Source organism: Lonchura striata, chromosome 19 (assembly GCF_050655825.1).
Source record: "Lonchura striata isolate lonStrDom1 chromosome 19, ASM5065582v1, whole genome shotgun sequence".
NCBI classification, from domain to species: domain Eukaryota; kingdom Metazoa; phylum Chordata; class Aves; order Passeriformes; family Estrildidae; genus Lonchura; species Lonchura striata.
Window position 1 is genome coordinate 6,522,094 of NC_140721.1, and position 22,504 is coordinate 6,544,597.

The 22,504-nt window shown below is 54.4% G+C and overlaps 1 protein-coding gene across 1 annotated transcript; it reads right to left on the reverse strand.

Annotated features, from left to right (window-relative positions):
* Positions 1–3,919: 3,919 nt before the first annotated feature.
* SSC4D (scavenger receptor cysteine rich family member with 4 domains) lies at positions 3,920–16,627 on the reverse strand. The gene is made up of 12 exons (XM_085557542.1): positions 16,495–16,627; positions 13,927–14,094; positions 11,022–11,057; positions 9,851–10,156; positions 8,831–8,902; positions 8,193–8,507; positions 7,395–7,475; positions 7,075–7,152; positions 6,180–6,491; positions 5,723–5,800; positions 4,964–5,291; positions 3,920–4,054 (listed from the first exon to the last, which is right to left on the reverse strand). Exons 2-11 carry the CDS (start codon positions 14,045–14,047, stop codon positions 4,975–4,977), a joined length of 1,716 nt encoding a protein of 571 aa, XP_085413668.1. The 5' UTR covers positions 14,048–14,094; positions 16,495–16,627; the 3' UTR covers positions 3,920–4,054; positions 4,964–4,974.
* Between the last annotated feature and the right edge of the window lie 5,877 nt (positions 16,628–22,504).

Consider the following 22,504-nt stretch of genomic DNA (forward strand, 5'->3'; position numbering starts at 1 on the left):
ATCTGGCCCTTCCCACCCAAAGCCCCATATGGAATCAGGGGAGCTGAGCACCAGCTCCTGCTATGGCACCTCTCCAGGCATTGGGAGAAAGGATTTGGGGTGTTTTTGTTTTTTTCTTGGGGGATGGGACTGAAAGAGATGTCAGGTCACATAGAACAGTCTGTATTTTTAAAGGATTTCTGGAGCATCACTTTTGGGATGTTTGGAGCCTGCCAGGATCAGTTTGTCCCAGTCTTTCTGTACACATCTCCTCTGGCCATTACCCGGAGGTGAGGAGGGTGGGCAGAGAAACCAAACAGCGCTGGGAAGGGGGACTGAGATCCCCAGCTGTCCCCTCCGACTGTCCCCACATCCCTGGGCTCAAGGACGCTGCGTGGCAGATCGCCACCTCTCTGTGCTGTGCCCCGGGGCCAGGCGTCCCTCCACTGTCACAGCAGCGCATCCACACCCCCATCGCTGCCGTGGGGCCGGCAGGGCATTGCGGCCGTGCAGCTGGGGCACGGCGGTGGCAGCGTCCCGGAGGATGCAGACCGGATTAAAGCAAGCGGGCAGCTGGCAGCAGAGCACTCGGGAATAGCCGCACCCCGCTGCCACCCGCGGGGCAGCCCCTGGGCCGCGGCATCGCCCTGGGAAGCGCGGCTGGCAGACAATCCCTCTCCTGCCTCTCTCCAAACGCCAGCGGTGGCAGCGAGGCGGCAGCGAGCTGGCTCAGCAGCCCACGTGGGGAGGCTCCTGCCAGGGGAGCGACATCAAATTAAATAGATTAAAAAAAAAAGAAAAAAAAAAGAAAAAAGAAAATAGGTAAAAGAAAGGCAGAGAGAAGGCAATGATGGATGGGAGGATTTGCAGCCGGGGCTGTTTGTCCTGGTGGAAGGACCCTGCGGGTGCAGGGAAGCTGGCGGTGCCCGCGCATCCCCCGGCACGGCGCGGCACGGCGCGGCGTGGGGAGCAGCCGTGCCCGCGGTCCCCCCGCTGCCTTTGCCAGCCGACTAATTGCGCCAGTGACTTTGCAGTTCCCAAAATAGCTGCCGGCTCCGGCGGCTGACGTCAGCGGGAGCCGCGGCGGCAGGCCCGGCGGAGGGACCGAGCGCGCTGCCGGCTCCGCGCCCCGCGGAGCGGCTCCCGCGCCCGCCGCGGCCCCGCTGGGTGACCTTGGCACCGGGGCCACGCTCGCAAGGGAGCGAGGCTGGCAGTGCCGCAGGGATGCCGCAGGGAGGTCAGCTCCTCGTTCATCCCCTCCGAGGAGGAGGTGGTCCAAGGATGGCCGTGCTCTGCATCCCTGCCGCGTGGGTGTCCGCGTTCCCAGCACCTCTGGTTGTAGGGCTGGGGCAGGCTGCCCCGAGGGGACAAATCTCTGTGTCCCCACGGGGTGAGGAATGCCCCTCCAGCCAGGCTACGTGCGTCCCTGCAGCTCCCCGAGGGTGTGAAGGGGTGAGCCAGGACCACCCTCCCCGTGTCCTCCAGGGAAACTGAGGCACGTGGGGGGATGCAGAGGCAGCAAGGAGGGCACAGTGAGCTGGAGAACAGAGCAGAGCCCAAGGTCACCCAGGTGGTGCAGGGAGCAGCAGAGCCAGGGATGCTCCCGGCCCGGGGCTGACGGCGCTCAGCTCCTCCGTTACAGGCACACACGGGATTGCCTTAACGGGGCACGGCGGTGGCACGGCTGACCCAGCACGGGAAGGCCACCCCTGGGACCGGGCACTGACCCACGGGCCCCTCCTGCCGTCCCTGCAGTCTGCAGCCTCCCCCCACAAGCAGGGCATCCTCCAGCACGTCCCAGCCAGAAGCACTGCTTGTACTGGACTCATACTGGTCCCAGAATGGATTGCCCCTCCCTTGCAGCACAGCTGGGGGGATTTAATCACGAGTGTCCTCTCACCTGCCCCAGTTCCCGGGCAGCAGAGCTCCTGAACCTCACCCCAACCCCCAGCCAGAGGCCAATTTATTATTCCTGAACGTGGCAAAATAATTAAAGCCTCCTCCATTTCCCCTTGCTCATTTGTGCTCCTTCAGCCTGGATTAATGGGTCTCTTCTCCCAGCACAGACTCATACCTTATTCCTAATAGCCCATAAATCCCAGCCTCAAAATAACCCCAGCTTTTGCCTGGACCTGCTGAAATATTTATTCTCTCCTCCCTGCTACCCCCCACACCATCCCCTCTCCAAGGATGGGGAGAGGAACTAATCGATGACATCGACCAGTGTGGAGCTGCAGCTGCTCTGGGCGCCGGGAAACAGCTGACGTCGGCAGGAGGATGGGAACTGGGCAGGAGCTCGGCTTATCCCGGCTCCCACGCAGCCGCTGCAGCCTGGCTGTGGTCCCGTGGTGGGATGCTCCCACACCCTTGGCACCTCCCGCGCTGGTACTGAGCTCCAGAGCATCCCCTGTGCTGCTGCCCTGCTCCAGAGCATCCCCTGTGCTGCTGCCCTGATCCACAGCATTCCTTTTGCTGCTACCGAGCTCCAGAGCATCCCCTGTGCTGCTACTGAGCTTCAGAGCATCCTCTGTGCTGCTGCCCTCCTCCACAGCATTCCTTGTGCTGCTGCACCTTGCTGCAGAACCAGGGCACCCTCCATGCCCTGTTCCTTGCCCCAGGGCATCCTCTCGCTGGTACTCTGCTCCTACTCTGCCTGCCATTCCCTGCTCCCAGAGGAACAGGAGATGATATCCAGCTTGGCTGTGGAGTGTCTGAGGGGATCCCTGTGGATCTCAGCCCATCCCAAGCTGGCTGCAGAAGAAAAGGCTGGAAGAAAGGGAGGCAGCTGCTGCCCTTCCTGGCTGGAAACCCTTTGCTTGCCGGATTGTAGGCTGTGAAAGGGACAAATTCTGGGATACCAGGAGTTGCTCTTCCCAGCTCAAAGCCAAGAAGAGCAGGGTGCGAAGTAAAACCAAAACACAGCCCAGCTTTGCCAGCTCAAGGCATAGGCCCCAAGAAAAACAAGGAAAACCTATCCAGCCTTTCTTATCTTCCTCCCTGTGAACACCCCAAGAAGCAGCAGCTTCCAGAGCAACTCCTGGCCACCAGCCTCTCTCCCATCTCCCATAGGCACAGGGAGGGGACGGCAAAGCTGGAGGAACTCACAGCACCCTCTGAGCCATCCCCAGCTGGTGTGGGCTGTGGGGATGGCCTGGGAGCTGCTGGGGACAGCTCTGTCCCCCTCCTGCTCCCAGCAGGACCCAAGCATTGCCCAGCTGTCCTGCAGGCAGGAGGCAAGACGGGAAGTGAGGGGGCAGTGGAGCATGCAGGAGCTGGGAGCACAGGGAAAGGAGGATTTTGTTCCCACACCACCTCCCTGCCCTCTCCCAGGCCCTTGTCCAGCTGTGCTGCCACAGCCTGCCTGGAAGATGCTTCTGTGCCTCAGTTTCCTCACTGGTGGAGATCTGGACTGGGATCAAAGTGCTGAAAAAGCCTGTCCATGGGGAGTGGAAGAGGAGCCAACAGGAGCCTGACTATGGAGTCAGGGCCATCCCACAGTTCACGTGACTGTCAAATCCCACTGGGAACAAACTCAAAGCTGGATCCAGCCTCAACCCCTGAGCCTGGTGGGCTTCAGGGTTGTATCCCAGAGCTGGGGTGGAGAAAGGTCCAAGCTGAGCTCTCAGCTGGGTGGGAATTAAAGGCTGCTTGAGCATTTTAAGCCAGGGATTTGGGTCAATTTTTGGCACCAAGAACTGAGCTCTCTCCTCCAGGTTTGGGGCTCTTCTCCAGGTGTTTGCTTTTACCCAGGGATTTGAGGGGATGACAGGAAAACAAGTCAGCTCTCAGAGCACTTTCAAAGGGCTTTTATGTATTCACAAAAACAAACCCACACACATATAAGAAAAAAAAATTGGAAAATGAAAAAAAAAAAAACAGCCCAGGAATATGCAGTGTCTTATCAACAAATGAATTGCACAAACAGAGAAGTGAGCTCTGTGCCACTGTATGAGCCCTTCCCCACCCTTGAACCCCATCCATGAGAACAGGGGAGTCATTTTCCCAATGTCCCAGTAGGAATCAAACACTTGGTGGCGAAGGTGATGGTGCTGCAGGCTGGGTCTTTCCACCTGAGCTGGGAGGAAAACAGCTTTTATACCCCAAAGGCAGGGCACTGGGGAAGGAGCAGGCTGCTGGGTCATTTCCTTTGCTCTGGGAAGGGATTTGGGGTCTTCCCTATGGTTTTCCATCTGCTTGTGTCCTGTCTGCCAGCTCCCTGCCTGCTCTGGGAGCAGGAGCATGGAGCTTTTGGGACAGAGCAGCCAAAGCCAGCACGTCTGTATGGCACAGGATGGAGAAGGATGGGGGGACTGCAGGGTATCCCCATCCTTTCCCACTCCCCAGGAGATTTTTTGGGCATGGACTGGCTGTGCTGAAGCCCCCCAGGAAGGAAAATCTCATCTGAGCTCTCCTAAACCCCACAGTGTTTGCAGAAGGAACAGGTGAAATAGGCACAAGGATTGCAGATGGCATGAGATCCAACGCCTGCATTTCTGCTGCATGGGAATGGGGGAGGAATTGGTATTTCTGATGCCAAAATGGGAATAAAAAGCTGGTATTGGGATTGCTGGAGGGCTTGCAAAGCAAATTGCAGAACAACAGTAACTCACTGCAGAGCCACTGGAGCATCCTGGTGTGATTTCAGCCTCCTTTTTACATTTTCTGAGTATAATTTAACATCATTTTCACAGCAGAAAATCCATTTTTCTTTCCTCATCTCTTAAAAGAAATGGCTGAAACCAACCAGATTTCACACCAGAAGCATTTTTGTTTTTCCAAGGAGCAGTCTGGGGGTGGGGGGGAGGGTGTTTTTCTTCAGCCACTATTTCAGGAGCTGAGGAGAACCCAGTCCTCACCCAACTCCTCCCATCCTCAGAGCCCAAACATTCACAGGGCCAGTGCAGTGTCCAGACCATCAGCAAGGGTTCAACCCCTCTCTGTGGCATTGCCACCAACTCCCTCCAGCATCCCTGTCCCCCCTTACCTGCGGGAGGGTCATAGGATGTCACAGACAGCACCGGCATCCTCGGAGTGGTCGCAGTTGTGGACGTCCCAGCGGATGTGGGAGCAGCGCAGCAGCGAGGGCTCGTGGCCCTTGCACTTGAGGTTGTCGAGGAAGATGTAGCCGGTGCCTTGGCCGTAGCGTGCCTCCCCCCAGGCTGCCAGGGCGTGCCCACAGCCCAGCTGCCTGCACACCACCTTGGCATCGCGCAGGTCCCAGGCGTCGTCGCACACCGTGCCCCACTGGGACAGGTAGAACATCTCCACGCGCCCCTCGCAGCGGTGGCTGCCGTTCACCAGGCGCAAGGAGCCTGGGGAGGGAAAGGGGTGAGGCAGCCCCTGCCCATGCCCACCCCAGTGCTGTGTCCCACTCTCCCTGCCTGCCCTGGGGTCAGCCCAGAGCTCCCCCACTGCCTTTGCACTGCCAGGAGTGGGGGTGACCACCTGCCAGAGCTGGGGGTGACCCTCAGAGTACTGTGGTGAATGTTAAGTTGGAGGAACAATACTTTGTTCCCAGCTCTGCCACTTTGGTCCATCACCTCCTCTCTTCACCCTGAGGTCCATCATTCAGTGGTCCATCACCTCTGCCTGAACTAGCCTTGGGGGCACCAGGAGAGGCTGTGGCTTAACAGTGTCATCAGTTTTTCCCCCTCCCATGGGCTGCTCCAGGCACTGACAGATCTTGTGCATCTGCTTGAGGCAGGGCTGGCACTGTGTCCCCAGGTGACACCCCAGTACCTACCCTCCTTGGGACGAGTTGGGGCCAATGTGGTGGTTGTAGCAGTGGCCTCTTGGAAATGGTCTTCAGTGTCATCAGCACCTGGTGCAGTGGAGGAGAGGTGGGAAAAGTGACTCAAGGGACAGGGTGGGGCCAGAGCCCCCCAGCAGTGGTGTGGGATAGCTGGGAATGGCTGCAGGATAATGGGGTGAGATATGCAGCCACTGTGCACAAATGGGGACCACAGGGGTGCCACATTTCAGCCATCACCATGGCACTGACTGCTGTCCCCACGTGCAGGAGAAACCCTGGGGTGTGGGGGCTCATTCTTCACCCCAGCCCCATTTGGAGGACCCCATTTCCCACAGCCAGCCTGAGCGTGGCCGAAATCCTCCCTACATCCATTCTCTCATTGACTTTCCCACTGAGCTGGGCTTCACCGGAGACCCGCAGACCCCCTTCTCGCAGCTCCCACTCTCACCTCGGCAGATGACCCCGGCGTCCTCGTGGTGGCCGCAGTTGTGCTGTCCCCAGCCCAGGTGGAAGCAGTCGGCCAGGCGCGCCTCGCCGCCGCCGCAGCCCACGTTGTCCAGCAGCACGGGCCCGCTGCCGTAGCCGAAGGAGCCGAGCACGGTGGCGGCGAGGGCGGTGCCGCAGCCCAGCTGCCGGCAGACCACCTGGGCGTCGGGGAAGTCCCAGTCGTCGTCGCAGACGGTGCCCCAGGTGCCGCGGTACCGCACCTCCACCCGCCCGCGGCAGCTCCCGTTCCCGTTCGCCAGCCGCAAGCCGCCACCTGCGTGGCACGACGCCGAGGGGACCAGGGCTCCACAGGGGGTCCGGTGGCCCCTGCTGTCCCTCCAAGGGTGTGGGGTGAGCCCCCGGTTTCTGGGGTAACCACTGGGGGCATGGGTGCAACTCCCTGGGGATGTGGGGCAAACCCCTTTGGGCGTGGGGTGAGTCTCTGGGTTATGGGGGAGCATCTGGAGAGCATGGTGTGACCGTGGGGATGCCAGCTGAGCCCCTGGGGACACAGGGTGAGTGAGTCCTGGTGATGTGGGTGACACTGGGTACATGGGGTGATTCCCAAGCAGCATGGGGTGAGCACTGTCAGCATGAAGCAATCCCTGGAGATGTAGGATGAACCCTTGAGTGTTATGGGCTGAGCACCTGTGAGCATGGAGTAAATCCCAGGGATGCAATGTAAGCCCTGAGGATGTGAGGTAATTCCTGGGACATGGATTGAGCACTTGGAATATGAGGTGACCTTTGGGGACATAGAAGGAGCCCTGGGGGCATGGGGTGAGCACTGGGGATGTGGAGTGACTCCTACAGGGACATGGAGCCCCAGGCAGGACTAGCAGCAGCTGCATACTTACTTTCCTGCTCGATGGTCAGGAGTGTGGTGGTGACCACCTCAGTGGCCTGGGAGGGCTGGTCCCTGCTGTCTGTCACTGCTGGGACAAGCATGGAGACATGTGGGCATTGAGGGGTCCAGATCCAGCATCCTCTGCCCCTGTTGCAGTCGGTGCCAGTGACCACCAGCACCATGGCTGCCCCCTGGCAAGACCCTGCCATGGGCAGTGTCACCCCTCGAGCATCACCCACGCATGGCAGAACCCCGGGGGCCAGGCTGGGTCACAAGAGGACACAGAGGGCACAGCTTCCTCCCTCAGATGAGTGACTACTAACATCCTACCTGTGGCCGTGGCTGTGAGCGTCTCCTCAGAGTCCAGGGCCACCGAGGTGGTGAATGATGTGATGGTGGATGTGTCCAGTCCTGTGGTGACACAGAAGGATAGAGGTGACACCTGGGAGATTTATCATCAGGATTCATTACCATTTATGCTTCATTATCCTCTGTCCACGTGAGCAAGGTCTGGGCGTGATGGTTCCATCAACTCTGTGCCCAGAGGAGGTGCCAGGGGGGATGGGGATGTTTAGGAAGAACCAGCCTGAAAAAATTGTCCCTTTTGTCCTACATCATCCCCTTTGTCCATTAATAGTGGGAAAGGGAATGCACTGGCAACTTACTGCTCCCGTCATTAGCCATGGTAATGAGGGAATTCAGGGGGATTATTAAGATTATAAACAGTAATCAGTGGAGAATGGCAGGAATACATCATTTCAGGAGGGGAAGGGGAGGCAGGCTGGGCCTGGCACGGTGCCTGGCCCCTGGCAGCCGCTCCCTCCTTCCGGACGCGGGCAGTTTGTTCTCCAGCCAGCAGAGCAGGGAAATGGCAGAGGGAAGTGGCAGGATGGCAGATGCATTTCCCCTGCTAATCACCACCCTGGCTGTGCCCTGGGCTCTTGGCGTGGGGCTGCTACTCCAGAGTACCAGGATGAGGGCGGATAAAGAACAAGAATGCTCCCGCAGTGCAGAGCCCAGTCCCTGCCCGGCCTTGGGCATCTCAGCATCTCTCTGAGACATTTCTGCTTAAAGAACAGGATGTCCCTGGGTTTTTCCCCACCCTGAGGGCAGTGCCCTGCCTGGTACCTGCACAGATAACCCCAGCATCCTCGTGGTGGCCGCAGTTATGGATGCCCCAGCCGAGGCTGTAGCAGGCAGACAGGAAAGGCTCACTGCCATCGCAGTTGACGTTGTCCAGGAGGATACGTCCTGTTCCATAGCCAAAATAGGCATTGCTCTTGTAATCCAGGGCTTGCCCACAGCCCAGCTGCTTGCAGACCACGCTGGCATCGCTCAGGCCCCAGTCGTCGTCGCAGACCGTGCCCCAGTTCCCACGGTAGAAGATCTCCACCCGGCCCTGGCAGGTGTCGGGCCCGCTCACCAGGCGGATGCTGCCGTCACCTGGAGGGTGGCAGCATGAGGTGAGAAGGATGTGGTGTCCCTGCACGTGGCACAAAGATGCCACCATGCCCAGACCTTGCTGTGCCCATAATGGCTAAGGAAATGAGTGAGAAAGAGAAGGAAGGAATGAAGCTTTAGAGCAATGGGGCTTGGGAACCTTGGGAACTTCTGGGATAGGGTGTGGCCATGGCCAATTATGGGGTTTGGGGGTCTGCATCTCAGGACTGGAGGGTTGAGAGGCTTCAAGAGGGACAGCAGGTGACAGTAGGGGACACTGCCCTGAGGCAGGATGTCCTCCCTGCAGTGATGGCTGAGCATCTTACTTTCCCCATCCTGTACTGAGGCTGTGAGGGTCCTGGTGGTCGGTCCTTCGCTGACTTGCGTGGGTGAGAACTCTGCAAAGGGAAGCGGAGAGGTGGCACCTGCTGCTTCTCCACCTCAAAGCTGGAGGGATCCCTCCCTCCCCACTGCTCCAAGAGGGTCTGCACCAAACCAGCCCCAGGTGAAAATAGAGGGGTTTGCAGCTGCACCAGAGCTTCCTGCCAATGTCTCCAGCTTCTCTTCTGCCCTCAGACCCAGCTCCCCACCACCTTTCTCACTCCTTCCACCTCTCCTCTCCAACAATGCCATTATTTAGTTTCCTGCTCAATCCACAACCTCTGTTCTCTGGATGCTGTCGGTACAACCTACCAGCCAACCCAGCATCCCTGCCTTTCCATCCCTCCTTTTCCAAGCCCTGCTTCTGCAGGACGTGGGGATTCACGGAACAGCTGCTCCAGGTCTGCACAGCCTCACTTTCACAGCTCACTGATGCCTGGCTGATGAGCAAACCTTGCACAGCGAGGGAGGAACGTGTGTGGGGTACATAAGGGCCGTCATGGAGCCGTTCCACTTTCACTTGCCAAGTTCAAACACTTTCCGCTGCTTTTCTCACCTTTAGGAACATCTCCTACTGAAAAGCTCAGCAATTTAAAGAAACACAAGTCAAAAGGGGAAAGAGCAGCTGGGCAGCAACTGACTCAGAGGCAGGAGCGTGGGTAGGCATGTGCTCTTTCCCCAGGGATCATGCTGGAGAGGGCGCAAAGTCCTGATCTGGGAGTGACAAGGAACACAAAACAGGCTGGTCACCTTATGGAGCACCAGCCCATGGAGCTGGGAGGTGACCTGGATTGAGGAGAGGGGTGAGAGGAGGATGCAGAGGATATTTGGCTAACCCAGGTCAGAGAGCCAGCCTCTGAAATAAGACTCCTGGGCTCTACCAAGGCCCCTGCAACCCCCAAGTCTTGCACTCCACAGGAGTGGGGGCATGCTGTCTTTGCCCCCAAGGAACCCAACCTCGTTACCGTTGCACACAACAGCCACGTCCTCGTAGTGGTAGCAGTTGTGGATGCCCCAGCCATGGCTCCAGCACTCGCTCAGGGCTGCCTCCGAGCCCTTGCAGTCCACGTTGTCCAGGAAGATGGGCCCACTCCCCTGACCGAAGGTCATGGCGGCTGGGAGGGTGATGGCATGGCCACAGCCCAGCTGGCGACACACCACGTTGGCATCCACGATGTCCCAGTCGTCGTCACAGACTGTCCCCCAGGAGCCGTTGTAGAGGATCTCCACTCGCCCCTGGCACCGGCTGGGCCCGTTGGCGAGACGGATCTCTGGGAGGATGGCAACAGAGAGGTCCCTCAGCAGGCAACGGGCCACGGGGAGCAAATCTACGTCAAACTCCTACTCCTTAGATAAAATCCTGCCCCTTCTCTGTAGCACAGTGCAGTTGTTGGCTTGGTGCTGCCCACCTGCTGGTGGGACACGGGCTCCCCGTCATCTGCTGGCAGCAGTGGCTGTGGAGACACAGCCCATCTCAGTCCAGGAATGAGATGCACCATCACCAAGGTCAGGCTGGATGGGGCTTTGGACAGCCTGGTCTAGTGGAAGGTGTCCCTGCCCATGGCAGGGGTGGAATGAGATGGTTTTTAAGGTCTCTTCCAACCCAAACCATTCTGTGGCTCTGTGATGCTCCCATCATCTCACCTGCTAATGGACAGAAACCCAAGGGTGAAGGGAAAAGCAGACACATGGCACCACATGTTGACTTAGGTGACAAGTGACAAGATGCAATTAGCAAATTCTTATTAGCCTCAAGGAATGCATCCAGAGCTGGTCCCACATGGGAGCTGGTGGTATGGAGATGATCTCTCGCTGCTGGCAATGGGGAGCAGGTCTGGAAGCGCCCGGGGTCTACCACATTAAGGAAATTATTTATTTGTGTGTGATGCATGGCACAGGGACAGGGACTCAGCAGGAGGTGGCAAAATTCTCCTCTCAGGATAATTAGAGGAATAGGGATAATAAAGAATCTTTATTTTCTTTCTGTAAAAGAAGTTTAGCTTTTTCTTGCTGCTATTTTTTCCAAACCAATATCTTACCTTTTTTCAATTCCCCAAATCTCTTCTTTTACCTAAAAATGCATTTTTCAACTAAAAAACTTCCTGGACAAAAGTGATTTTCAGAGAAGAATCTCACCTGGGAATGGCAACATCTCAGGCTCAGAGGTGGTGCCTGCAAGGGAGAAAAGGAGGGATAAGCTCTCCTGAGAGAGGAAGAGGTGCAGCTTGAAGAGTGAGGGCAGCAGGGATGGGATGGGGATGGTGGAGACTGGCAGGATCCAGCAGCCCTTGGACCTTTCCCTTTCCTGCAAAGTCCTGGAGTTTGTGTGGGGGAAAATGAAAACCCTTCCCCAGGGCATCACTTCATCTACTTCACAGGTAGGGAAACTGAGGCAGCTATGAGCAGCTGTGACTCTGGTGGGACTGTGAAACACAAGGTGACATGTGTGACCCTAATGAGCCCAATGGCTAGCAGAAGCCACTCCAGGTGGATCCTGTCTTGGGCCAGGTCTTGAGGACCTTTTTGTCCATCCCTGGCTCCATTGCTGCCTTGCTGTGGGCCCTGGGCAGCTCCTGCATCCTCCTGCCCCACCACCCCCATGGAAAACTTGGGTGGTGAGATGGGAACTAAGAAAATCAATCCTGCCCAGCTTGAGAAACCCACTGGAGATCTCCTGATGGAAGATGCTGCAACTTGTGTGCATTTTAATTGATTTTTTTTTATTTCATTTCCCCAACAAAATCCACTTTTTGGAAGCTCCATGCCTACATGCAGGTACCAACACACCCACTGATGGGGTGAAGCCACCTTAGGGGGTGAACCCCATCCAGAGGGAGGGAAACCTCCTCCAGAGGAGGTGAACACTTGAAGGATGCAGGATATGTCCTCATCTCTTGAACCCCCTCTCACTGCTGGGCATTATTTGGGCACAAAATCTCTCTGCTAGGTGATGTGGGATCCTCCCTCTGTCACTGTGGGCTCCAGCTTGTCCAGGAAGTCACAGCAACATGATCATGATGCGCTGGGGGATGGTGGATGGGGTTGGGTGCCTGGACCTCATAGACACCCCAGTCCACAAGCACTTGTCCAATGCTGGAGCCCAGCACAGATCTCCTTGGGCATCTGAGATCTCCTGGGCTTGAGGCTCTGGCTGCACAACCCTCTCCTGTGGGTGACACCTTCCAAAATCCTTCCAAACCTAGTGAAAGGTGTCACTGCTCATGGCAGTGACCTTGGAACGAGATAAATTTTAAAGTCACTTTCCAACCCAAACCATTCCATGATTCTATGATGCCTCCATGCTAATTACAGCACCCAAGGGCTGATCAACACCTCTGGTGCCTCTGTGGCCTCTTTTCCTCCCACTGCCTCAGACCAGCCCTGTCTTGCTTCACGCTCAGCCCACAAGCAGTGACGTGAAGGTCAATCCCAGCCGCTCCGGAGGCGGATGTCACCGCCGTGAGAAGCAGCGTGAGCCTGGGGGGACAGAGGAGCAGATGAACCCACCTCCCTTTTCCTTGCTAGGATGTTGCCTGGGAGACCATTAAGTCAGCCAGAAATCAGGGCTGTCAAAGAAAAACCTAGAAGTTCCAGGAGAAAGGAGAATAAGGTAACTGTCTGGCTGTATCCATGACTTAGCAGGGATGCTGGGATGAACATCAGCAGCCAGGGAGTTGCAGCGTGGTCTGTGCTCCTGCCCTACTCAGCTGGACCAGGCATGGAAAGGGATGCTGTTGTTCCAGCAAGAAGGGATTAAACAGGCAAAAACACAGGAGCAGAGAGGCTCTGCAGGAGAGGACAGGGAAGGATACAGCAGGGTAGAGGTAATTCAGCTCACCCCTGCACCAAAAATGGGGAGGCACGAGGGTTTCTAGGAAGAGTGTTTGATCCTGGCTTGTATTGATTTTTAACACCTAGTCCGCTCCAGTGCCAAAAAAGCAGTGGATAAAAAGGACATTGATAAATATTCATCTCCCTTTAAGTCAAAAATCAAAGCTCTGAAATATTCATTTAAGAGCATCCTCCAGCAAAGTCAGGAGAGATCTGAACAGAATATGCCTGGTGTGTCTACAATAATAAGGAACTGTCTTTTTGAGAAGAGATAGAGCCCTCCATGTTTCTCTGATCCAGCTTCACAAAGCCAAAAGAAAACGGGAAACTACTGGAGTAAACACCGCTGCTAAACAAAACCACGAAGTGAGAGGACAAATGGCCCTTCGTTAGCGACTAATCTGTGCCCATTAAAGAAGATAACCAGGAGAACCAGGCGATGCAGGGGACTGTGACAAGGTCCCCACACCCGGAGTGTGAGCACGGATGCTGCCACAACATCCTGAGGGGGAAGGGAAGCACCAGCTGAGGGAGTGGGAAGTTAAAACCCCATTTAACTCAATTAGGATGTCTGACTACATCTGAATTGCCAGTTTTCCGGCTGGCTGTGCCTTGGCGCGGGTTTGTTGAGGCAGGAACGCGTTCCCCACCGCCTGGCTGTAATTCCATGGATAGAGTCACACTGGGATAACTCCGCTGCCACAGCACCCATGTGGACTCGCGTTCCAGAGTGCGAATGGCTTTTCCCGGGTCTATTGAAATGCTTCCCATCCTGGCTGGAACAGTGCCTGCCAGGAGTGAGTAGAGACTGCTGTTCTCAGGAGATGGGTGCTCGTTCCACCCGTTTCCTTGGCAGGACTGGTCCACAGGTCCTGGGGAGCAACTCCAGGAGCATCCCTTGGCCATCAGCATCTCCCCATGGGTTCTGCCTGCTGCCTGCTCCCATGGGAGCCCAGACCTGCTCTGTCACCAGTACTGTCAGCTGCCTGCCCCATTCCCCTGCCTGTCCTGCATGCTGGGCCTGCCATCACAGCCAGGTCACAGTGGGACAGAAGAGCTGAATTTGCTCCTTCCGTCCCTGTGCACATTCAGCACTGTAGGGGGTATCATAATAATTCTGTGCCTGGAGAAAATCTGCCCACAAATCTGAGAGATGGAGAGGGATCACGAGTGCCTAAAACCCCTCCCACTGCCCCAGGCAGGAGCTCACCGGTGGGGCTGAGGAGGACGAGGAGGATAAGGAGTGTAGCTGGAATCAAGGAGAGAGGCAGCACATCGTTTTCCGGCCTCCTTGTGCCGTGCCGGGTGTCTGGACAGGGATCGAGTGTCATTGCTGCTTGTCAGTCCTCCTGCAGGTGAATTTCCAGAGGTCACTTCCCTGAAACATGCAGACAGCAGTGTTAGCAGTGGTGGCCAGGAGAACCTGTGGTCACCAAGGGCCTGTGAACGTGCCCCTCCTCAGTATTTCCAGGAGCAGTGACTAGAAGACACATGAAAAGTAATTCCAGCTGGATTCATTGAGAACAAGCGATTTTTTTTTTGAGTGGCAAGATGAAGCTGAAGGGCCATATCCTACCAGCGAGGTAAAACTCAGCAAGAGGGAATGTCAGCAGAAAATGAGGAAGAGATTCAGTATCTTAAGATTCCATTTCCCCCTCATGTACTTCTCACTGCCGAGGGGGTGGATTTCCAGCTCTGTGTCACTTGCAGGCTCTCTGGGAGGGGGACGGGTGCTGGTGCTGCTGGCCGGGATCCCTCTGGGAGCCCAGACCCACATCCCCGCTGTCCCAGCAGCCGGTCTGGCGGCAGCGTGCGCTGGGGGAGCAGTGCCATCGTGAGGATGCTCCCGCACGCCGGCTCCAAAGCTGGGCTGTCAGGCTTAGCTCAGCGGAGCCCTAAAATTAGTCCCTCCAGCCCGCACGGGGCACGTCAACTCCTGAAGGGATGCACAATGACTGCTGCTGCTTCAGGCATCTGCTGGTGGTCAGAAACTTGGGAAAGGTAATTGAAATTCAGTGTATCAGTGACTAACTCCTTCCCATGGAAACCCCTCACCCAGCCTTTTCCTGCTCCTGGTTTTCCGTGTGGCATGACAAGAGCTCCCAGGTAGGAACATGTGCTGTTCTCCACCCAGCCAAGGCTCCTCCAGACCATGGGCTGGGGCAGCTCCAGAGCCTCCAGACCAAAGCTTGGACTTCGTCGCCTTCACTAGGGAGAGATGATGGTGGACCAAAGGGTTTTCTGTGCACCAGCAAGAGGTGAAGGAGGTGCAGGAAGGAGCTGGTGTGGATGGGACACAGCCCCGTTACATCTCCCTGATCTCTGCTCGACTCCTGCTGACCAAGCCTCACCAGCGGACAGACAGCTCAGTGATGGGGGCTGAAAACCAATCTACTCGCTGAGGTGGTGGCTTTCAATACTCCATTCATCCCTCCTGAAGCAGCGAATAATGTCGCCTTTTGTCCCACGGGCCCTCCCCTCTCTCCAGCGGGGCAGGGCTGACAGATGGCCCCTCCGCCGCCCTGTCCCGGCCAAACCCCGGCATCGCGTCCTGCTCGCAGGGACGTTGTCATCGCCGGCCGCTTTTGTGCCGGAGCCAGCACGTTCCTGCTCCCTCGCAGGGTGGCAGCGAGCATTAACCACTGCGGTGCTGTGCCACGGCTGACCCCAAAGAGGGAAACCCCAACTTTCCTTCTCCGTCTGTGCCTTCCCAACTGCTTCTCAATCCTCACCCCAAAGAGGGAAACCCCAACTTTCCTTCTCCGTCTGTGCCTTCCCAACTGCTTCTCAATCCTCACCCCAAAGAGGGAAACCCCAACTTTCCTTCTCCGTCTGTGCCTTCCCAACTGCTTCTCAATCCTCACCCCAAAAAGGGAAACCCCAACTTTCCTTCTCCATCTGTGCTTTTCCAACTGCTTCTCAATCCTCACCCCAACGCTCAAGATTCAGCTGAGAACTGAACCCCCCTTCCTTAAACCCAGGGGTGTTGGGGCTCTTTCAGAATCCCCACATATTAAAATCTGCTTTTAAGCCATAATTAGTCATCATGGCACTGTAGCAAAACCCAGCATCCCTTTTAACATCACTCAGAGAAGCTGTGGCTGCCCCATGCCTGGAAGTGTCCAAGGCCATGTTGGATGGGGTTTGGAGAAACCTGGGATAGTGAAAGATGTTCTGCCCATGGCAAAGGGGTGGAATGGGATGAGCTCTAAGGTCCCTTCCAACCCAAACCATCCTATGATTTTATGATAATTCTATGATTTAAAGTGTTGTTCAGTGTGGGTTTATGGAAATGCCTTCACCCCAAGGTTTTCAAGCTGACAGGTGTCCTGTGAAGCCAACCCCCACCATGGACCCGATGGAAGAAGGAGCAAATCCTCCATCACCCCCATGCTGCACAAGCACTGACCACCAGGGATGGTACAAAACTCACAGGGGAGGATCAGGGCTTTAACGTGGGGCACAGAAAATCTCTGCTTTCACCCCAAATAACACACCACAGCACATACACTGTGCCCAGCCAGCCCTTTGCCCTCAGTGAAAACTCCCTCCTCCTACCTGGACATGGGACTCCACAGGTCCTTTAATCCTTTTTGGTCCCCTTTGTACCCCTTGGCCACAGCTGGAGTGAATCCCAGTTCTCTGTTTATTACTTCCACTTTTTGACTATTCAAACAACTTCAGGAGAAATCAGAATTTTTCAGCTGCCACCGCCCTGCCAGATCATTATTTGTAATTACCATCCTGACCTAAATAAAAGCATCATAAATCCACATACCTGTTTGGTATTTTCTCTCCAGTATAAAGATGGGTGTATCGAATCCCAGAAATATCCGTCCTCTTTTGAAATAAACAAAGGAGCTGGCTAGTTAGTTATAAAACATTCAAAAATAATGATTGAAATTAATATTCCTGGTAAAATGGGATTGGGATAAGGCAGGATTTTTTTTTTCTTTAGGTGAGATCTTGCTGAGTAAATTTTTAAAAAATTTAAAGGGGAAAGAAAATGGATCTCATCCATCAACGGAACAGCTCCAGCCTGTCATCCCTTCGCAGTTTTGGGGCTGCTGCTGCTGCTGCTGGGGTTACAGCAGGATGGCAGCCCTGCAACCCATCCTGGGACAGATCATCCCCAAAGCAAAGGAGAAAGAGAGGGAGCAGGAGAAGGGAGAAGAGGAGGAAGAAGAAGCAGAAAGAGGAGAAGAGAGGGAAGACCGCTAAGGAGACATGGTGGGGAGGGAATGGCTCGGGTTTCAGGGAGGCAGGCAGGGACACATCCTTAAATTGGGTGCTGGCAGAGCCCGGGTTACGCCTCGAGGGGAAGGAAGAAGCTTTTTCAGAGGATTTGGGCTTTTTAGCTCCTTCCCACCTCCCTCCTCGACTGTCTGAGTGCCCACCTGGAGAGGAAGTCAGCAATAACCATCTGGCTGAAAATACTTCTCTCGGTGCCTGAGCCAGCACTGGGATGCAGCAGGAGGGGATGGTTCTGACCTTCCCTGCCTGGGGGCCTTGGAGACCTGTTCCTTGGGCAAAACGTGGTCTTCCCTACCTGTTCCTAGGCAAGAAATTACCCTTAGGGGTCCCTTTTCACAGGATTTTTTCGGTCTGACCATTCAAGGCATCTCTGCTGAGGACATTAGAGGAACCTGACCTATCCATGTGTTCTGAGCCTGTGGTGAGGGATGTCCTGTGGCTGGAAACCTTCCCCATCCACCTCCACCACTTTCTGCTCTATACATTCATGTTGTCTTCTTCTGCTCCTGGCCAGGGCATCTATTTATTTTAAAAAGAAATGTGTATATTTAATAATTTTTAACTATTACAGCCTTTAAACCATTTTAACCATAATTGCAAGTAAAAGCCAGATAATGTGAGATTCTTGGGTCTCAGCAGCCTTGAATACCACAGAAAAGGAACCACCAAACTTACTGGGTTTCCCAGCCATATGAATTCTTAAGTTCCCTAGCAATTTTAGGAGCCTGGTGTGCTTTTGGCTTTGAACAAGTTGATTTTATGAGCCACAGGATTCCTGCCCTCATTCTCATGGGAGGCAGAATTTGCCTTGTGGCTTTTGCTGCTGGATTTTTCACTTGCTCCTTTGCAAAGCCCAGACATCTAAATGCCCTAAAAAGTCTGGGTTTTGTATTTTAACTCTGCACAAAGCCAGTTCTGGCGACAACTGTTGCCAACTGCTTCTGCTGTTCCTTTCTTGCAGGGATTCAGTAATTAGCAATTAGGCAGTTTTATTTCCCAGTAGCGGCAAAGCTCTAATTAACCAGATCATGAGCACAAGTTTCAAAGGTGCCTTTTAAGTCTGTTTTGCCTAAACTTTGACAAACTCCCCACTGTCCTGGCTGTCTGCCAGGGCCCATGGACTGGGAATCATCAGCTCCAGCATCAATCCACATCTAGGTTTGGCAGACCAGGACCATAATGTGGACATGCAGGGATGAGATGCTCTCCACCCCATCCAGGGTTTCTCTGGGCAATGGAGCAGCATCTCAGCCTTTTTCCATGTCTACATCATTCCTGTGTGTGCTTTGAGTGGCTTGGCAGTATCAGGCTGGGGGATTACGCTGCTCTGAGGAAAAGAAAACACAGCCAGCCTTATTCAAGGAGCAGCCACAACATAAGAAAGGCTAATTATAAAATTCCACAGGACAGCAAGGCTGTTCTCTTGTGTGCCAGGAGAAAAAGAAGCTCTTTTTGTGCTTCCTGATGGTCTTGCTGCTTAGTCAGGCAGGGACACTCCAGGACACTCCAGAGATGCTCATGGGAGAGAAGCTTCTGGAGGACTCAGGGCCATCCCCACATCCACTCAGCAGCTGCCATGTGCCATGAGCAGCATGCTTCCTATGGCAGTGGGTGGCATCTCCAGCAGACCCCTTTTCTGGTAGCAGTTTGGCCATGGGTAGAAACTGGGGGAAACAAGTGGCTCATGAAACTGCAGAAAATACAAGATCTCCAGGGAAAACAAACAAACAAACAAACAAAAAAAACCCCAAAACAAAACAAAAAATCCAAACTGATTTCCTGTTTTGATCAATTGGAAAAATACAGAGAGGAGAGAAGATAAACTCATTTGTCCAGGCTATACCATGACCAGGAAATGCATTGGGGATGTAAAGAAGAGCCTGGTGCTATATGAAAAAGCCATAAGCTGAAACAAAAGGCATCTTTTTGCTGCCAGGAGGAAAAGAAGAGGCTGAGAACACCAGTTGCTGTTTCAAGCCATTAGCCAATGTACAAAGAATGACAGGATTCCCCTGGTGATTGCTGAGCTAAATTCACCGAGTATTTGGGGGGCTCCTGCGGCTGCTTTCACTTTGGGGCACACTGGCATGAAAAATGCTGCATTTACACCAGGATGGAGCCTCCCCTCCTTCCTCTGCTTCTCCTGCTACTCCAGGGCACAGCCAGTGATAGGATCCTCCAATGTGGCATCCTGGGAGTTCTCAGCCCCAAACCAGCCTGTGTTTGAAGAAGGGAAAGATGGAAATGCAGTACAAGACCATTTTGGTTCCCTGTCCTGCCATCAAGCCCCGCCTCAGTGCAGCTGGAGCTGTGCTCCCAGCACGCCTCTGTGCTATTTGGGAACCACGAGCTAATTTTAAGGTGTTTTCTGGCAGTTTATAAGTACTGAAGGAAGGGCAGGGCTGAGGAAAGAGCAGTGGAAGCCCCCCCAGAGAGGCTTAGCATTGCTCTGGGCTGCAGCAAGCTGGAGCTCGGGGAGAGGTACCCATCCCCTCCCCAGACAAAATCCCCTTTGTTCCTCCCTAATCTGCTTCCTGCCCGACGCGCTACAGAAACCACCCCAGGCAGGTGGGAAGGAGCAGCCCAAGGACGCGGTGCTGACAGGAGGGCAGCAGACCCATGCCATGGGCTCCAGCCGCCATCCAGGGCTGGGGAGGAGCAGGAACGGATCACATCGGGGAATAGGGGATGGAAAACAGGGAGCTGCGTCCCCTCTGTCACCAAAGGCACCCACTATGGACCATGAGCTTTAGGGTATGTCTGTATTTTCTGCCTGCCATTACTTATGATGGTGAAACCTCAGCTGGCAGCAGGATCCTATGGGACAACAGCCATATATATGTTATATATATATATGTTATATATATATATATGCGCAAATATTTATATAGGTGTATTTATTTTTATGAGTTGTCCACTGGGACCAGCACTTGCTGGCTTCTCTGCCAGCCCTGGGGAATTCATCCATCCCACTCCTACTGCAGCACCGCTGCTGTGAGATGGGACTGCTGCAGCCTCAGTGCTTTTAGATTCACTCCAGAGAGACCAAATTGTGCCAAAGTGGGTGATTCGGGAAGTGATGACCTGTGTGGGGACAGCCAGGCTGACAAGAGAAATGGGTGGACATCGCTGCCTGCCAGTGCAGGAACACGTGTGGGATGGAGAAGCCGTGTCCGAGCGTGACTCTGCATTGAACAGCTTGTGTTGGAAGGGACCTTGAAAGGCTCATTTGGCTCCAGGAAAGCTCCGGAGGGATGGATCGCCGGCCCTGTCGGCTGCCGCGCGGCTGAGTGTGCACTAGGTGGCACGCAGCTGCAGGGAGAAGAGCTTACGACAGCGGGGAGAGGCTTGGATTCGGGAAGAGAAAGGAAATCTCCGCTGGGAAAAACAGGCAGAAGGCAAAACGGGATGAGTTCTGCTCCTAATTAGCATTAGTGGTGAGGTGAATGTGGCCAGAGCAGGTAAGACAGAAACACAAACCAGAGGACTCGGCTCCAGAGTTTCCTGGCTGGATTTAACAAAGGCAGGGATGGAAAGAGCCTTTTGATTGGGGTCAGGATGACAGGAGAAGGGGCTGGGGTTTCAAATGAGAATGGTAAATTTAGGATTGACATAAGGAAGGAATGTTTTATGATGAGTGTGGTGAGGCCCTGACACAGGTTGCCCAGAGAAGATATGGATGCTGGAAGTGTTCAAGGTTAGGTTGGGTGGGGCTTGGAGCAGCCTGGGATGGTGGAAGGCCTCCCTGCCCATAGCAGCGGGTTGGAACAACCTGGGCTGGTCCCTTCCAACATAAACTGTTCAAGATTCTGTAATTTCCTCTGAAAAGGCAGGCAGTGGAACACAGAGAGCTGAGCTGAGCTCATGGGGCATCTCCCACTACCAGCAGGGATGAGGAACAAGTCCCTCTCAGCAGGTAAATCCCAGGTTGGACAGCAAAGTCACCCAGCAGGAGGGGAATGCACACACCAGATCCATCCCTATTTGTCTTTCGGGTCCCTGGCAGGAACCAGCAGCAGCTGCTGCAGAGGAGAATGAAATGAAATTTCACCTATTATCCTTTGCCTGCAGAGGAATTTATTCCTAATTCCTGTCACTTTGTGTTTGTCTGCTCAGGGAAATTAATCTGAAATCGAGTGGGCTGTGAATTCAAAGTGCTGCAGCAATCCCAGCAGAGCTTGGACAGGCAGTTTCCTGAGTGGCCAGGCTATTCCCTGGAGCACCAGGCTAAGCCTGGCAATTTAACAGAGCCTCAAGCTCAGATTTTGTAGACATTAGTGTAGGACCTTGTGTGAGAGGGAGCAGCCACAGAGAAATTAATTCAAAAGGCTTCCAGCACCACTGCAAGAACAGGAGCTGGGGGAAGGCAAATATTTGGCTGGTTACCCCAGTGTGTGGATGGATCAGACAGGAGTTGATGCCTTGCTGGAGGACTCAGTGCTTTGCATACTGATTTGGGGTGCATGCAGAGAAGGGTGTAGGAAAGAACAGCATGGGGAGGAAGGGATCCAGCTGAAAAAAAAAAAAAAAAAAAAGGCATAAAGGACAAAATCTGGGGATTATTAAGGTAAAAATAATGTAAAATATAAAATATTTTTGCAGGCAGTGAGGACTGTGAGGTCTGCATCCCTTGTTTTCACAGGTCCTTAGGGACAGCAGGACATTGAGGTTCACCTTTCAGACTCGGGGAAGATCTTTGCAGTCACCCTCACAAGATAGAAATGTTGGAGGAAGTTGTGCAGTGGGGTCTGACAGGCTCAGCTGGTCACCAGACCCCAGATTCATGTTGCCCGTGGCTCTGTTAACCCCTTTCAGGTTGTTGGACCATCATGGAATGTGGGACAAGTGATGAAAAGGTGTGAGTGAGAAAAGGGAGACTGAGGACCAGCCATGCACTTGTACTGCTGAGATGAGGTACCTCAGCCACTCTCTGTGCCTGGCAAAACCCTCCAGGGACCCTTATGCAAGATCAGATCATGAATCCCTGCTCAAAACGAAAAAAAAAAATAAATCCAATGCAATTCAAGACTCTTCCCACAGCTCAGCCACCACCTGACTGGTTTATCTCCACCACACTGCCCTTCCCTCCACCCAGGAGCTGCACCCAATTCACCTCTGCTCTTCCCCACCCTGCAGCCCATATCAGTAGCACCTTCAGCCTCGGAGCATCACCCTGAGGCCTCACCCATCCTCTCCCAGCCAGGATTCCTCACTGGGAACATCCCTTTATCTCCCAGCCATGCCATGAAGGTCTGCAAGACTGGACAGAAACCCTTCTTCACCATTCTCAAATCTCCCTGAAACATTTTCCTATTTAGGATCATAGGACATTTCATACCTGCCCACCCATGCAACCACATGGATCACATAGTCTGCTCCCAGCATGGCTTTATGAAGCATCCCTATCTATTTTTTAGGAAAAAAAACCCTTTGCATTGCTCTCCAGTTTCTAATTACAGCCGCAGGAGACAGGAATCCCAAGCACCTGAGTTGTAAATGTGAAACTTATTGCTTTAGCAGACACATTGCAAGCA

Excerpts from the sequence above, each read along its gene's own strand:
- SSC4D (XM_085557542.1), bottom strand. The coding sequence starts at position 14,047 with ATGACACTCGATCCCTGTCCAGACACCCGGCACGGCACAAGGAGGCCG. Across the intron at positions 8,508-8,830 it reads CTCAGTACAGGATGGGGAAA|GTGACGGCAGCATCCGCCTG; the intron begins GTAAGATGCTCA and ends GCCACCCTCCAG. Across the intron at positions 7,476-8,192 it reads TGCTGGGGTTATCTGTGCAG|GACTGGACACATCCACCATC; the intron begins GTACCAGGCAGG and ends GTGTCACCACAG.